At 38.3% G+C, this 15,105-nt stretch overlaps 1 protein-coding gene across 18 annotated transcripts in view; it reads left to right on the top strand.

Annotated features, from left to right (window-relative positions):
• Positions 1 to 14,949, top strand: part of SEC16A (SEC16 homolog A, endoplasmic reticulum export factor) — a 30,224-nt gene extending 15,275 nt beyond the window's left edge. For 6 of the 18 annotated variants that reach the window (XM_035555207.2, XM_035555222.2, XM_035555218.2 and 3 more), the window contains 23 exons: positions 219 to 357; positions 591 to 833; positions 1,131 to 1,228; positions 1,906 to 1,987; positions 2,175 to 2,292; positions 2,526 to 2,637; positions 2,915 to 3,020; positions 3,497 to 3,637; positions 3,753 to 3,866; positions 4,436 to 4,640; positions 4,845 to 5,093; positions 5,736 to 5,824; positions 6,795 to 6,842; positions 7,028 to 7,186; positions 7,746 to 7,823; positions 7,996 to 8,052; positions 8,730 to 8,841; positions 9,157 to 9,294; positions 10,009 to 10,109; positions 10,530 to 10,604; positions 11,357 to 11,416; positions 12,336 to 12,410; positions 13,299 to 14,949. In XM_035555207.2, coding sequence (XP_035411100.1) covers positions 219 to 357; positions 591 to 833; positions 1,131 to 1,228; positions 1,906 to 1,987; positions 2,175 to 2,292; positions 2,526 to 2,637; positions 2,915 to 3,020; positions 3,497 to 3,637; positions 3,753 to 3,866; positions 4,436 to 4,640; positions 4,845 to 5,093; positions 5,736 to 5,824; positions 6,795 to 6,842; positions 7,028 to 7,186; positions 7,746 to 7,823; positions 7,996 to 8,052; positions 8,730 to 8,841; positions 9,157 to 9,294; positions 10,009 to 10,109; positions 10,530 to 10,604; positions 11,357 to 11,416; positions 12,336 to 12,410; positions 13,299 to 13,367 — 2,668 coding nt within the window. In that variant the 3' untranslated portion in view covers positions 13,368 to 14,949. The remainder of the gene's footprint in view (positions 1 to 218; positions 358 to 590; positions 834 to 1,130; positions 1,229 to 1,905; positions 1,988 to 2,174; positions 2,293 to 2,525; positions 2,638 to 2,914; positions 3,021 to 3,496; positions 3,638 to 3,752; positions 3,867 to 4,435; positions 4,641 to 4,844; positions 5,094 to 5,735; positions 5,825 to 6,794; positions 6,843 to 7,027; positions 7,187 to 7,745; positions 7,824 to 7,995; positions 8,053 to 8,729; positions 8,842 to 9,156; positions 9,295 to 10,008; positions 10,110 to 10,529; positions 10,605 to 11,356; positions 11,417 to 12,335; positions 12,411 to 13,298) is intronic. The other 12 variants (XM_035555223.2, XM_050714548.1, XM_035555220.2 and 9 more) reach the window with 5 other exon arrangements.
• The last annotated feature ends 156 nt before the right edge of the window (positions 14,950 to 15,105 follow it).

Genomic DNA, 15,105 nt, shown 5'->3' with positions numbered 1-15,105 from the left:
AGATTTTAAAGAAATTTCACATTTCAAGATTTCATTTCTTCATCAAACTTTTTATTGTCCTGCAATTGTAGATTACAGGATTTAAACTAACTCTAAATATTTGTTGTTTTTCACTTGTATAAATGGTAGGTGAGCTTTAAATTTGTTCCTCATACTAGGCACAATAATGATCTGAATGTTTTACATTTGTCTCATTAAATGCTTTTTTCTTCTTCCAGGGATGACACCCATAAAGTGGATGTTATTAATTTTGCACAAAATAAATCTACACAGTGCTTTAAGAATGAAAATTTAATCGACAAAGAATCTGCAAGTCTGCTTTGGGACTTCATTGTTCTGTTGTGCAGGCAGAATGGGGTATGTTTCACTGCTTGAACTTTTGTCCTTCCTAAAATCTTTTATACAGAAAGTGGCATTTATGTAGAAGTAATACGTGTACAGTGACTTACCTGTAACAAACGGTTCATAGGTTGATGGAACAGGTAATCTGGTCACTTGTGCTCGGAGGTGTTGATAGTCAAATCTTGTTGAAAATAACATGAAGGCGATGTTGAAATAACTTTTTTTTTTCCCCCTACCACACATTATAGACTGTTGTGGGAACAGACTTGGCTGAACTTTTGCTCCGAGATCATAAAACAGTATGGCTTCCTGGAAAGTCCCCTAATGAAGCAAATTTGATCGATTTCACTAATGAGGCTTTGGAACAAGTAGAAGAGGAATCTGGTGAAGCCCAGCTCTCATTTCTCACTGATAGTCTTATAACCACAATTGACAGTCTTGAAAAAGAGACAGAGAGATTCAGAGAGTTGCTGCTTTATGGCCGTAAGAAGGTGAATGCTTATATTCAAACACTATGTCTTATTTACTTATTTTTCAAATATCTGAAAGCTCTAAGCATCAGTGAAAATCATTTTTGCTACTTGCAGTGTGTATTTCATAACACTGCGCTGCACTGATGAAAAAATGTTGTGTCCTACAGTTTATAAAATAAAACAATTATATTTCTTGTGTTAGCATATGACCGAAACAAACACTTTTCATTCAGTCAAAATACTACTGTAAAAAAATCACTCTTACTGAGTAGTATGTTAAGCTAACCCGGGAAACTAATTTCTGTATTAACTTAGGATGCTTTGGAATCGGCGATGAAGCATGGCTTATGGGGTCATGCTCTGCTACTTGCCAGCAAGATGGACAGCAGAACACATGCAAGAGTTATGACCAGGTACAGTTTTGCTTGTTATTGATTAATATGATATGGTCTACCTATTCTGCTAATGAGTGATCTGGTGCTTCAGACATCTTAATGTCAAAATCATGAGTTATCTTTAATACCTCATGCAAGAATTATGCGTTAATTTTACCTCTGTGTTCAGTTGATTCGTATAAGCTGTTGCTTTTTATTCTGAGGTCTTCAGGCCATAAACTTAAACTTGAGAAGTTATTCTATGCACTCCTTCCATTTAAAGGATATTTTAACCACAGTAATCCATGAGCTAGCTTGACAGGTGCTGTTAGTCAGGCTTTGTGTGGGGGTAGCACAAAAAAACAACTGTCAACTTCTGTTGATGTGTTCATGCATGCTTTGTCTATAGACAGATAAACTTTCTGCCTCCTGAGCCTGTGAAATCAGGTACTAAGTCTAGTCATCTGGCATGGGGAGAATCATGAGGTTTTTCCTAGCTTGGATTGATATATGTCAAAGTGGCAGATCCAGGTAATTAATAATACTTTGCTTTTGGATACTATCCACTGGGGGCAATTGCTTATTCGATGTAATATTTTCAAGCAGCGCTTCCATGTCTTAAACTAAGCAAGATAAGCTGTGACTGAGTGTTCAAATACATTTTAACTGCTTACCCAATGTTTGTTGTTTTGGTTTTCTGTATAATGTCTCTGTAGATTTGCCAACAGTCTCCCGATTAATGACCCTCTGCAGACTGTTTACCAGCTCATGTCTGGAAGGATGCCAGCTGCATCCACGGTAAGATTCGAGTGTGAGCTGCAGTTGAGTCTTAACAGGGTACTGCAGTGAGTAGTGTAGTTCATAACAGTAATCTTTCCATGTGCTTTTCCTAGACAGTCAAATAACTTGTCCTTTTTTAGGTTTAAACACTTAACCATGCAGAGCTTCAGTCACTGATTTGACTAATTAATTCTTCTCATTTTAGTGCTGTGGAGATGAGAAATGGGGAGACTGGAGGCCTCATCTAGCAATGGTGTTATCCAACTTGACAAACAATGTGGACTTGGAATCCCGGACCATTGCAACCATGGGAGACACTCTTGGTAAGTCCTGGGGGATGAACTGGTGATGATTGAAGGAAAAGCTTTTTGAAAAATTTTAATTACTCAGCACTTACGCAGCAATTGCTATGTAAAATGTAAAGTGGAACAGTTCTATGCAGGCTTGTCTGTGCCGTGAAGGTGTTTAAGTACAAAGCCAAAACAGTGTGGGCCACTGAATTATGATGTGTCATCAAGACAAAATATTCTGAGTTCTGTCACTTATTTCCCTACAGCTTCTAAAGGATTGCTTGATGCTGCTCACTTTTGTTACCTTATGGCCCAAGTTGGTTTTGGAGTTTACACAAGGAAGACAACAAAACTTGTCCTAATTGGATCAAATCATAGGTTTGGCTTTCCTTTTTTTAATATCCCTTTTTGATGCAAAAAAATAAAAACTTAATAGCTGGCAAGACTGAGTTGCACAGCTCCCCTCGTCATAACTAGCTACAGCAGTCTTTGAGAACTGTCTGATGCCCTGTCCTTGTTCAAGGAGTTGAAGTTTCCCATACTGTATGTTTAAGAGCTACCTTTCTGACTTTATTTCTAATTGACAGATCTGTATTTATTGATTATATTTGATCTGAATGTCAAGTATTATTTTTCTTCTCCTATTCCCCAATAGCTTGCCATTTTTTAAGTTTGCCACCAATGAAGCCATTCAAAGAACAGAAGCCTATGAATACGCACAGTCACTAGGAACTCAGCCTGGCTGCTTGCCCAATTTCCAGGTGAAGAGATATTTCATATATTTTGGCAGCTTTTATGTGAGGTGTTCATCTCTCATATGTGCTTTATTCGGTGTAGAAGACACTTTATCCATGGTAGCTGGAAATATTTACAGGTAGCATAGCGCAAGATAGCTTTTTCCCTATTTTGTCACTTAATCCGTCTTTTTACATTTTTCATCTGTGCATTCTGAACTTCAGAATTTTAAATTCTGTTGTTACCATAACTCTATATTCCAAAAGAAAAATCTAGCAGGATTTGTTGATGCTACCTGTAGACAAATAATTACTTCCACTGGATACAGTTAGTGGAAGAGGAGTATTGAATGCTTTTTTCAGACTTTTTTTTTTTACCTGCTTAGTGTAAACATGATAATGGAACATATGAACTTTTGGCTGAAACTACAAATTACCTTTCATTTGGTGCTCCCAAGAATGTTCTGACTGCTTGATTTATTTGACCTGCTTGCGTTCCATAGGTTTTCAAATTTATCTATGCTTGCCGACTTGCTGAAATGGGACTTGCTGCTCAGGCCTTCCATTATTGTGAAGTGATTTCCAGAACTGTCCTCAAAGATCCACACTACTATTCACCTGTACTTATTGGCCAGCTAATCCAGGTAACATACGGAAGAATTAAGTATTTGTAGCTTCATGCTGTGGGTGATATGCTGTGGCTAAAGTTGCCTTTTGGTTGCTGGTTAACTGAAATTTTACAATGATTTCTTTTTCTAGATGTCATCGCAACTGCGCCTGTTTGATCCACAGATAAAGGAGAAACCAGAACAGGAATCTCTAGTTGAACCTTCCTGGTTGGTAAGGCTTCGTCACGTGGATGGACAGATTAAGGTAAAGAATGTACTTTCCAACATGAACTATTCCCTTCTAAGGATTAGTGTAAATCCAGTTTTTGAATAGTTTTATTCGTATTGCTAATTACAGAAACATAAGAAGTGATTACCTCATGATATATTCATGTCATAAAATACAGGTATCATAATTCAAGATAAGTGGATTTATCACACTTTAGTGCCTTAAGATACAGTACTGAGTAGTTTAAAGGTTAATGTATGTTACATAACATTTTTCTTAGTACTGTAATGCGAGGAGAATTGCAAGGCTCATTAAGGAACTAATGCAGCAACTCCTGTTGTAAGCAGATGATCTGCTTGCCAGTAAGGGGGGGAGGGAGAAAAAGCAAAAATGCTGTGTGAATTAGTATAGCTAAATTGTAACAGAATGGAAGGGGAGAAATATTTATTGAAGGAGGTCCGTTAGAGATATGAAAACTGCCCTAACAGTTCAATAAAACAGCGGCAACAAAAATTATGGTGTAATCACCCTAAGATTTAATTTTCTATATATTTCTTTAGTTATGAACTTAACATCTGGTAGAGTTAATCTTTTTTTTTGTGCAGGAGGGTGCAATAGCTTATAACACAGACAGATCCACACCACAACAATATCCATGTAGCACACCAAGCTCTGAATTAGACCATACCAGCCAATATGATGGAGGAGGAGTTGGCCATGACACGGGCCCAGGCACTGAAAATGCATTGTTAGCATCCTTATTACCCAATATGTCTCAACAGATACAAAGTGTGCAGCTGATGCCGTCAGGTTAGTGTCTCATATCCTTCTTTATGATGTTTCATATGTTTCTTCATGACAAAGAGAGAAAGTAAATGTTTTGGGTTTCTAGTATAAGAAATCATTTAACAGGGTGGTAGAAACAGTGAAATTTAATTTCTGCGTTATTTCGTCTTATTCGCAGGATGAAAGGTTCTGTTTAGTTACAGCTCTTAACTTTATTTTGTGCCTTAGCACCTCAGGCTATACTTGATGGGTCAGCTGCTGTGATTCCTCCTGGTGACCAGGAAGCCGTCCGAAGTGTCCCCTTCTACCCAGTGGCTTCTCAGCCCATTGGTCCAGGCCCTGGCTTTGCACCTCCAGGATTTTCAAATCAGTATGGAGCTGAGCCATCACCGCTGTATTTAGGGTCAACACTACCACCAGGAGGGCCACCGCAAGACACTGAATCGCGGGAAGAGGAGCAGACAAACCTGGAAACAGGTCTGGAATCTTAGGGGAATGAAGTGTTTGGGCGGTTAATACAAAACATCTCAAAACTTATGAAATAGCGAGACAAGTCTTGGGTAATTAAGTTTAATAAGACAATGGAAGGTTACAGAAACATCTGTGGAAAGCTTTAGTATTCACTTAGTATTGGCTTAGTTTAAAAGAGAGGTCAGAATCAGCAAGTTATGATTTGGACATAAACCAGGCAATTTTTTCTGTACCATGGAATTGGTGAATGCACTGCAATTGCCACTTGGCTCTGTCTTGAAGGTCTGTGATCGGAGCATCAGGGATTTCTGTCTCTGGGCGTTAGCACCTTCTTAATTTTTAATCCTGTGACAGCAGAACGTGATGTGTGAAGGCAAGGATGGATGCATTGACAGTTGTGTTAGAGATGTGAAGAACACTATATTGCCTCCATTCTGATGGTTGCATTGCTCACCCTGCTCTAACCTATATCTAGATCAAACAATACCCATGCAGGAGAAACAAAAAATCACAGCAGCTAAACTTCTTGTTCTGTAAAAGGTCAGGTTCTTAATAGCACAAAACTCAGAACTAGTGAAAAACTTTATTTTAAAAGCATTTAGTTGTGTGTTTTTTCCCCACTAACATAGTCTAATTTTGCTTTTTAAGGAATGCAGAGAATTCCTCCAGATTCTCCTTCACGAAACTCTTTCCCCGAACAGAGAGAGGAGGATTTCTATAACAGAATGGCTAGCATGGTACCTTTATTTTATACAGCTCTTCAGCACGTCAGCTATGTTGCATGTCTTTGCAATCACAAAGTGTATTGGGGGTCTGTCTTGCTCTTCATCTAGATTTGAAGCTTAATTTTTCTTCCCCATTCTCCTTCTCTTCATTGGGATAAATAATGAACTAGTATAGAACTTTTGGCCATTTTTAATTCCTTTTTTTAATTGAGCAGGGGAAACCAGGCTGTTGTCTGAAGAATTTATTTTTTCTTTCACTGGCCTGTCTTCCTTTCCCATCTTCCAAAACAATTTTTCCTACCCAGAAGAACTTGTAGCATACATGTGAGACAGCCAGGCCATAAAGAACAGTTCTGTGACTGAGTTTTAAAAGCACAGCATTGCCTAGCACTTGGTCATGACTGGAAATATTCATGGTGTTTATTGAAATCCAGATAGCCTTTTTAAAAATGTATAGTATTTGCCCTGTTTAAGTATTGCTGGAGTTGGTATTTCCTTGGAAGTTATTTCAGTCTCTTGTTTGAAGGAATTAAAACATTTTTTAATAGGGATACATATGGCTACTGATAAAGGATGGGGAGAATTCTTAACTATGCTAACAAAAGAAACAGTGATTAATTTCTTTTAATGTTTGAGTTGCTATATGACCATTAGAAAACTACTGGCCTAATATAGAGGGGGAGGGTGGAATTGCAGCAACTGCTGTCTGGTGCAGCATTTTTATATCTTTCCCCTTGTGGGCTGATTGGTGTGCACAGCAGTGACCTGATTTAACTTTGTATTGGATTAGTTATATGACCATGTAATTACTTGGCCAGACATCAGCTCTTTTTTTTGTCCTTCCTACATGTCAGAGGACATAGAAGTACCCAAATAACCAGCTTGAATGTCTTGAATGATATGGGAATTTGTAATAATGAATGTTGTGTTGGATATTTAGCTGCTTGTTTATTAAGCGTGTCCTGGCTTTATATCTAACCAGGCACCAGGACGAAGATCCAGATCTGCATCTCAGTCTTCAGCATATATGGTATGCCATGAGCAGGCTGCTTCTTCCACTAAGTCTTTGTTCTTATTTACATTTACTTCTTACTGGTGTATTTGGATTTCTTCCTATTACTAACTTTTCAAAGAAAGAGTTTGCTTAGCAAGATGGTGTAATCAGTTCACTCCAGCAGTGACGGCTTTGTGCTTTCCCATATATTTGTGATGCAGGGCTATGGGCGAAGGTCACGGACGACTTCAGAGTCCTCTGCTCATTCTGTGGGACGAGAAAGATCCAACTCTGCAGCAAAACAGCCTTCTCCTTCTCCACCTGTTCCTGTAGGGAAGGAGACTAAAAAAGAAGTAAAAAAAGAGACAGCATCTAGAAAGGTAAACTTGATAAGTGAGGTAGTCATAGGTAGAGGAGATTTGCGGGATATGTGGTAACATTGTCTTGGCTTTTACAACATCTAGACATTTTTATACACCCATATCAAAGTTTGTGCTACCGCTAGCTGCCCCTACATGCACTGAAGCATTGCTGTACTAGCCACTTGTTTTCACTGGGAATGAATTCAGAGCAATTTCCCTTCATGTTAAAAACAAACACACACCCTCTCTTTCATCCAACTCCCATTCTCCACAGTGGGTTTACCCCTACTTGTTTATTTTCCTCTGCTTACACCACTTCTGTGCGTTGGCCCTGTTCCCCTGTTTTCTCAGGCTGCCATTTATAAGGACTAGTTTTCATTTGTGGCATTACCTCTGAATTCTTTCTTCCGTCTGTCAGAAAGATACAATTTAGTTTAGCTGAGGGCATCTTTCCTGGTGTTTTTTATATTACAGTTGAAGTCTCTAACAGAAAACTAATTATTGCATGAAATTCTTTTGATTTGCCTGTAAAGACAGTGTTGAGAAAATTAACTAAATAGATGTATTTATATTTTAGACTGGTGCAAACTGGTTTCGCTGGCTGATGGGGAAAGGAAAGAATGAAGCTCACCTTCCAGATGACAAAAACAAATCCGTAAGTCCACTAAATCACAAAAACCTTTGTACATTTTAATTGGTTCAAAGAGGCTTCCCGTATAACAGATGAACCTTGTTTTAACAAGTAAACAAATGTGTGTAAAATTTAAAAATTGTGTTTATTCCAGCTTTGTTTGGACTGCTAATTTTTGACTCTGGTTTCCATGTAGATTGTTTGGGATGAACAGAAACAGCGCTGGGTTAATTTGGATGAACCAGAAGAAGAGGTAAAAAACTGAGGACTTTTTTTCTTCAAACTAAAATCTGTACTGGCTTACAATTTTACTGACTTTTACTGAATTTGGCTTAAAGTGTGCAACATTTTGAAGCTAATCAACACGTTACGTATTTGTATAGTCCACGTATTTATGAAACCATTTATGTCTTCACATGCTGGTGTCGATCCAGTTGTTATGGCTGAGTTTACAAAGGAATTTATTCTAAACTTAGTTCAATGTATCTCTTGATACACGTTGATACCACCTGGAAAATAGCTTGTTAATTGATTTGCTGAAAACAGACTAGGGGGGTGAGTGGGAGAGGGGAAGTAAAGAAGAGTCCTTAGTTCTGAAAACGTAACGCATTGTAAAGCAAGGAAAATCACCCACCCTGTCTATCCTTATTGGTAAAGAGCTATTTCAAAGCATAAGCAAATGATGAGAACCATGGTTGTAAATGCTTCCTTTTAGAGTGAGTGTAGATGGGCTGTAGAAATATCTTGACATTAGATAAGGAGTTATCATATGGAGTGAGATAAGGAATATCGATCCACACAGCAAGACGCATGTCAGTATACCCAACATTGTGTGTTCTGTAATAGGTAAGGAAGAGGAGAAGTCAGACGCTTGCCTTTTAATACTCTTAGTCAATGATGTGTTTTTTTTCTTTTATGTTCTCCTGGCAGAGTAAACCTCCACCGCCACCTCCAACAGGATTTCCTAAAGTTCCCCAGACTGCTCCGTCTGGGCCTGGAGGTCCACCTAGTGCTCCTGTCAACATCTTCTCCAGAAGAGCAGGTAACAGACATGGAAGACTTCAAATTTTCTATTGCATAAAATATGAAGACAAAACTCTTGGCTTTTCTGGGGATGTTCGGGAACAGTTGGCATCTCAGTGATGTCATGGAACTGTGGCTATTTCTGGCTTTGTGCCTAACTTCTGCATTGTGATTGCTGTCACAATGACATTGTGACTTGGATATTATTGTTTGTATCCCTGCAGCATTATTTTCTGATTCTGAAAGGTAGTTTAACCAGCAGACTGTTGAAAATAGACATGGAGATGAATAACACAAGACTTATCTCTGTTATTTCTGGATTTCTCTGTTTTAGCAGGAAGCAGAGCCCGTTATGTCGATGTTCTGAATCCAGGTGGAACCAAGTCGAGTGGTGCTGTTCCTGCACCAGCAGACCTATTTGCCCCGCTGGCACCGATGCCAGTTCCTGCAAATGTCTTTGTTCCAAACTCAGGTGTGTTGTGTGTGGTTAAACTTGTAAGGAGGTTCTATGGTTACCTTAAAGTCACTTTTGCCAGTGTGTGTATTATGTAGCCTTTAATGAATATTTCACAGCATTCAGACTCACTAACTCCAATCCCTTTTAAAGAGGAATCTGTCTGGGAACTGCAGTAAAATAAGTTAATAAAGCCCAGCTCTGCACTCTGCAAACAAAAGAGATTGGGTTTTTGCTTGTCTTGATTGCATTTTTGTCTTTTTTTTTAATTTTTGGGGGTTGATTTTTTAAAAAATCGATACAGAGCACCTAGGCCATCGTAATAACAAAATTTGAATTATATAGTATTCCTGTGTTGCTAAATACCTAGTGCTCATTTCTGACACCTGTTTTTAGTTCCAGTATCCCTGTTTGAGGAAAGAAAGGGGGAGGTCTTACCAGCATACTTGCTTACAATGTTTTTTTGGCTTTTGCTACATGCTGCCTTGCACCAAGTTGATCTGTATAAACTGTTTCTGTGTAAACTGTATGCATCTCCTGCTTGCAAACTTGTAACAATACTGAGACATCTGTAGATACTAATACTGCACTCTTTAAATTGCCTGTTTTTTTTTTTCCCCGGAAGAAGACTGGTATTATACAAATTCAGTTCTGCTTATGACCCTGCTTCTTATTCTGTGAAGTCAAACCCCCTGGTCTGGTGTGTCTGACTAAATCCCATTTCCTTTGTAGTTCCAGGGGAACCCCAGCCGATGGAAGGGAGTGGTGCAGCAGAGCACACACCAGTTGCAAACCAAACCAACACAGAACCTGCTGCAGCTGCTGATCCAGAGGTGTGTTAAAAAGAACGTCTTGTATATATTGTTCAAACTTCTCATAAAAATAACTTAAGATTCTCAACAGTAACTTCATAGCTGCAAAATGTACAAAGCATATTGTTGTTATACACAAACATAATCCCTATGTTTTAGTTTATGAACTTGAGAATGGAAATACAAGTGAAAATAGAAGTAGGAAGCCCATGAAGAGTTGTATTTCCCAACTTGGCAGGACTGCACATTTTGCGTTTGCAGTATGTGTTAGGAAATGGACCAAGAACACTGGAAGTAGCCGTATGCGGCATGTTTTCATCTGACTTCATGTATTGCAGTGTTGATTTGCTGCAATGGGATTAATATAACAGAAAGGTGAAATAACATTGTAATGAGTTACAGTAATTAAGATTAAAAAAAGAGTGCATTGTTTTTCTTTAGTATTTAAACCCTACAATCCTTCCACCTGGATCCGGGCTACCTGTTTCCAACCCTGATGGCTTCCAATCAGGAGAGGTAAGACTTAAGACTTGGTTCAAAGTGGTTAGCTAACGACTCGTGCTGCATATTTTTAACCATTATTTTGTAGTGCTCTTAACGTGGGCCATCTAAGTGGCAAGTAACTTATTCAAGATGCGATTGGACAGGATGCTAGGTAATCTCATCTGGTCTCGCTTTTCCCACCAAAGGTGGGACTAGATGATTTTTTTTAAGGTCTCTTCCAACCTGGGTTGTTCTATAATTCTATGATGGATGCAGTTGCTCGTGACCAGGCAAGATGGTGTCATATGACTGCCTCCAAAATTGCTCAGAAGAGACCTCTAAGTCCATATGAGAAGTTCAGCCTCAGAGTCCTACTTTCTGTGGTGTGATCTGCTTGTTCGATATATGTAAATTATAAAAGCCTTTTCAGAGTAAAATGTCAATAGTACTTTAAGGATCTCTTCTTGCCTCTGTGCATGCATATAATTTCACTAATATTAAATGTGAGACACAAAGAGGTAAATAGATTGCTGTGTGCCAGGCAGAGTAACATTACCTTTATTCCTACTAAATGTTTTCTGTATCTACATAATTTTGTGCTTTAGGAAGTCCTTTTGATTTAAACTAACTTCTGGCTTTACATTTTTAACTTGAAGTTGGTTTAACCTTTGGCAGAGTGAGACTTTTATAATTAAATAAAACAACTGAAAGCTTGGGGCAGTGACATGCATGACGACTTTTTTATTTGTGTTTTTTTGTATTTGTGTGTTCTTGCTGTTTTGTAGCTTTCGCGCTCTAGTTCAATGAGTTCATTATCACGTGAAGTAAGCCAGCATTTTAATCAGGTACATGTGGCTGGCCATTCTCATTTATGTTAACGTGTTTACTTTTCCACCCTTTATTTTGCATTTGCTCAAATACTAATGCTACTTTTAGTCATTTTCCCCTCTTCTCATTTCACAGAAATAACATTCAAAGTGACTAATGATGCAGTGTTCCTTTTAACACTCAAACAGGGTCTTCAGACTTTTGTGTTTATGATAATGCATGTAATCCAGGCATGCTTTTTGTTTATGTTCGTGTTCCTAAAAGATTTACTTAGTAATTTTGATTAGCTCTTTCCTGGGTTACCAAACTAGTCAATTGATGTAAAAAAACAAACAAACAAACAAAAAAACTCCAAACAAAGACAAATCAACCTACCACTTCCCAAATGACCCATGCAAACTAAACCTTGTCATTCTGCTGCTGCCAATCTCAAGTTGGTAATAATACCATTGCCTGTTTCATCTGCAAAAGCCCCTGTAGGAATTAAAGGAATGCTTCATCTCTGCTGTTCTGGGAGTACTGTGGGGTCACTGTAAAGGAGTGACACAAACTCTTCCTGATACTTTTTAGTAAAGCAAAACTTGACATAGAATGTTTATTTTGGGGCAAGTCCTGAGGTCTACTAACAAAAACAGAAGGTACTAATGCAGTGAAGTTGCACCAACGTCTTGTTTTGGTTTTGCATGCCTTGGATTTTCAGAGCTATTTACAGTTTATGCATGTGACATTGTTTTGCCAATTCCTACATTAAGCAAATAATATTAAAGAAATGGATGCAAACTGTACCAGCACTTTTTGCAGTTGTTATAATATGCTGCTCTGTCCATATTGTTGGCATTATTACTGTGAATATTTTCTCTGTATGACTAAGCAAACCAAGTCTGAGAGGCAGTGAAGCTCTGCAGTTCTGTAACTTTAGTATAATCTGCTTTCTAGCCTGCCGCTGTACCACCTTCGGGGGGACCTTCAGCAGGAACAGTACAGTTCTACAATCCTTCTCAATTTGCACAAGTGAGTAAAGGCCTCATTGTTACTTTGAACTAAACTATTGAACAAAATGATAGAGACTTGTTAGCTCTGAGAGTTCAAACGAGTAATTAAATGTTGCTTGAGTAAATCAGTCATCCTGAACCGTCTTGTTTTTTAAGTGAGCTGAGTCCACGTCTACCTTTTAATAAGTAACTCGGTGTGGCCTTAAATATCAGTACAAATTTTCTTTTTTTTCCTCCCAGATATTTTTACCATGTAGTTGTTTCTTCCCCCACTCCCATTCCCAGGTGATCCTTATGGTGAGATAATCCAGTCTGTCACGGAGTTTCCTTCTCTTTCTCTGCCTTTGTAGCACTTAAGAATTTTGCAAGATAAAATAATGGAATGAGCAGCTGCCCATTCTGGAATGTCTCAAATGGCACTGTATTTTTCATCTGTTTTCTGTATGAAGGATTAAAGGGTTAAAAAGTAGTGTAACAAAAGAGGCAGTCTCACTGTAGCCTAGGCACCTTTATGGAAAGGTGTGTGTACATAGAATCAGGCTCTCAGTACTGCAGGATGAGTTTCTCCTGCCTTGTTGAAACCATACAGATGAGAACTATATAAAAGCATATTATTGTGAGAATTTGGTGCTTCAGCAGACCTCTCATACGTGATATAGCTTTGATATTCAAACCTGTCTGATGGGAATGTCAACCCTGTTCATTTTTTATACGGTTTGATTTTGGTTTACTAGCTTAATCTGGACTATCACATGCAGGGTGTTAAACGTGCACATGGACCAATCTAGCTCCTTTAAGCTAACAATGTTGGGATCAAAACTTTACTGACAACTTCTTGTATTTTGTCTCCAGTATGACACTTCTACAGAATATTTTTTTTTTGTTTATTCCTGTTATTCTTTTTCAGTCTTCTGCAGTCACTGGAAGTTCAAGGCCAGGAAGAATTGGACAGAGGAAGTATCCAACGCTGAAGTAGAATACAGTGGCTCTGCTTGGAATTCTCATTCATCTTCTGAATATATGAAGAACTATTCAATCTTATGGCACATGGTATCAGAACTAGCTGCAGTTGACAGGACAGTAATTTAATGATGGGTGATTTTTTTCATGGGTCTCCCTACTTGCACCTCATCTACATAAATCATTACCAAACATGAAATATATGTAACTCTTCCTTTTAAAGAACTGGCTAGAAATAGCTTTGCTGTGATAAAGAATAGACATAAGGGAGGAAATAGTTGCTGTCTGTTACAAAAATTATTCATAAATTGCATAGGCAATTTATTCCTAAAAAAAAAAAAAATTTTAAACCTACTAGTGTGACTTTAAGGCATAGTTTCAGGGATTCCTTAATTTCTGAAGGATGCTCCCCTCCCATTGTGGGGGAAAACATGTCCACATTGTAACATAACACTCTGTGGCCTTAAGAGGACCATGCGCAATTGTAATGCTTATAAAACAGGACTTGGTTTGTCAATGTATGAAATTCAAGATGTTCATCTGGGAAATGCCTCATGCTAGTTTGTTTTTTGAAGGGGGGAGGGGGCCACAGCTCATCCAAATAAATTGACCCATATCGAATGAAAACTGTGACTGTAATCTAATACTAATTTGATTTGGATCTTATCTAGTATGTATGTAGTTTGTGGTTTAGACTACTTGTAAAGCAAATTGTATAGTCTGAAAGAAGCTCTCTGTATAATAGCTGATGCTGTACTATTTGATGAGTGAGTGTTCTTTTAAGTGCAATACGGTTACTTGCTTTCTCTCAAACTGCTGGCACTGTGTAATTAAGGTGGTAACAGCTTGAAAGTTGTCTTTTCCTCTTGAGTGCCAGAATCAGCATAATACTGTTCTTGAATTTCCATTACTAAAATAACCAAGGTCTTAAATAGCTAACAGCTGAATTTCAAACATACTAAATGTAGATGGATTAGACCTCTACTGATGGACGTTAAAATCTATAGGATTAATATAGGAAATCTTGAAAACCGTGATATGCAATGTTCATATTGACTGAAGAATCTGAATCATCTGCAAAGAGGGAAATAAACTTTAAATATTTATTAAATTGTTAGGCCATATTTTATTTAGAATTTGCCACCACACTATTTGATTTTACTTGAATTTCTGCTCATGAGTAGAAATAATGTGAATGTGAAATTGCTGGTGTTGGTCCCTGATACTTTTTCTTTTCCTGAATAATGCCACCTTTCTGAGATCTTGATAGCCTTACATTTAGTCTAAAGGGGGTTATGCGTAGCTGAAGCATAATGCTGTTTGGGGGAATCGGAAACCTTGGCATAGTGGTCCGTACTCAATTCCAGGCATGGTGAGCAGCACCGTGGGTTACTCTTCTGTGACTGAAACCTAGTCAGACACTTGGCTTCCTCTAGTTCAGCCAGGCTGCTGATTATTTTCTCCTTTCAGTAGAGACTGCCAAACATCTTAATTCAAGAAGGCTTCCTCTGAGCTGGGAGCGGCTATCTTTCCTAAGTGTAAGATTTGACACTGTAAATTCTTAAATAAAATATTTTGCGCTCTGGAGCACTTTCACATTTTACTACTTCTTGTGGTTATTGCTGTGGCAAGTCGAGTGAAGGTCCATCCATCTCCTGAGTGTTCGGAAATGGCTCAAAGCCCTGCTTGAAGCGACTTGGAGAATGCTGGGTGTTGAGCACTGGAAGCAGTTTGCGCTTTATAAACGTTGAAAT

This window comes from Cygnus atratus, chromosome 19, assembly GCF_013377495.2.
Source record: "Cygnus atratus isolate AKBS03 ecotype Queensland, Australia chromosome 19, CAtr_DNAZoo_HiC_assembly, whole genome shotgun sequence".
NCBI lineage: Eukaryota > Metazoa > Chordata > Aves > Anseriformes > Anatidae > Cygnus > Cygnus atratus.
Note: the sequence above shows the minus strand (reverse complement) of the source record. Positions and strands in the feature narration are given on the sequence as shown.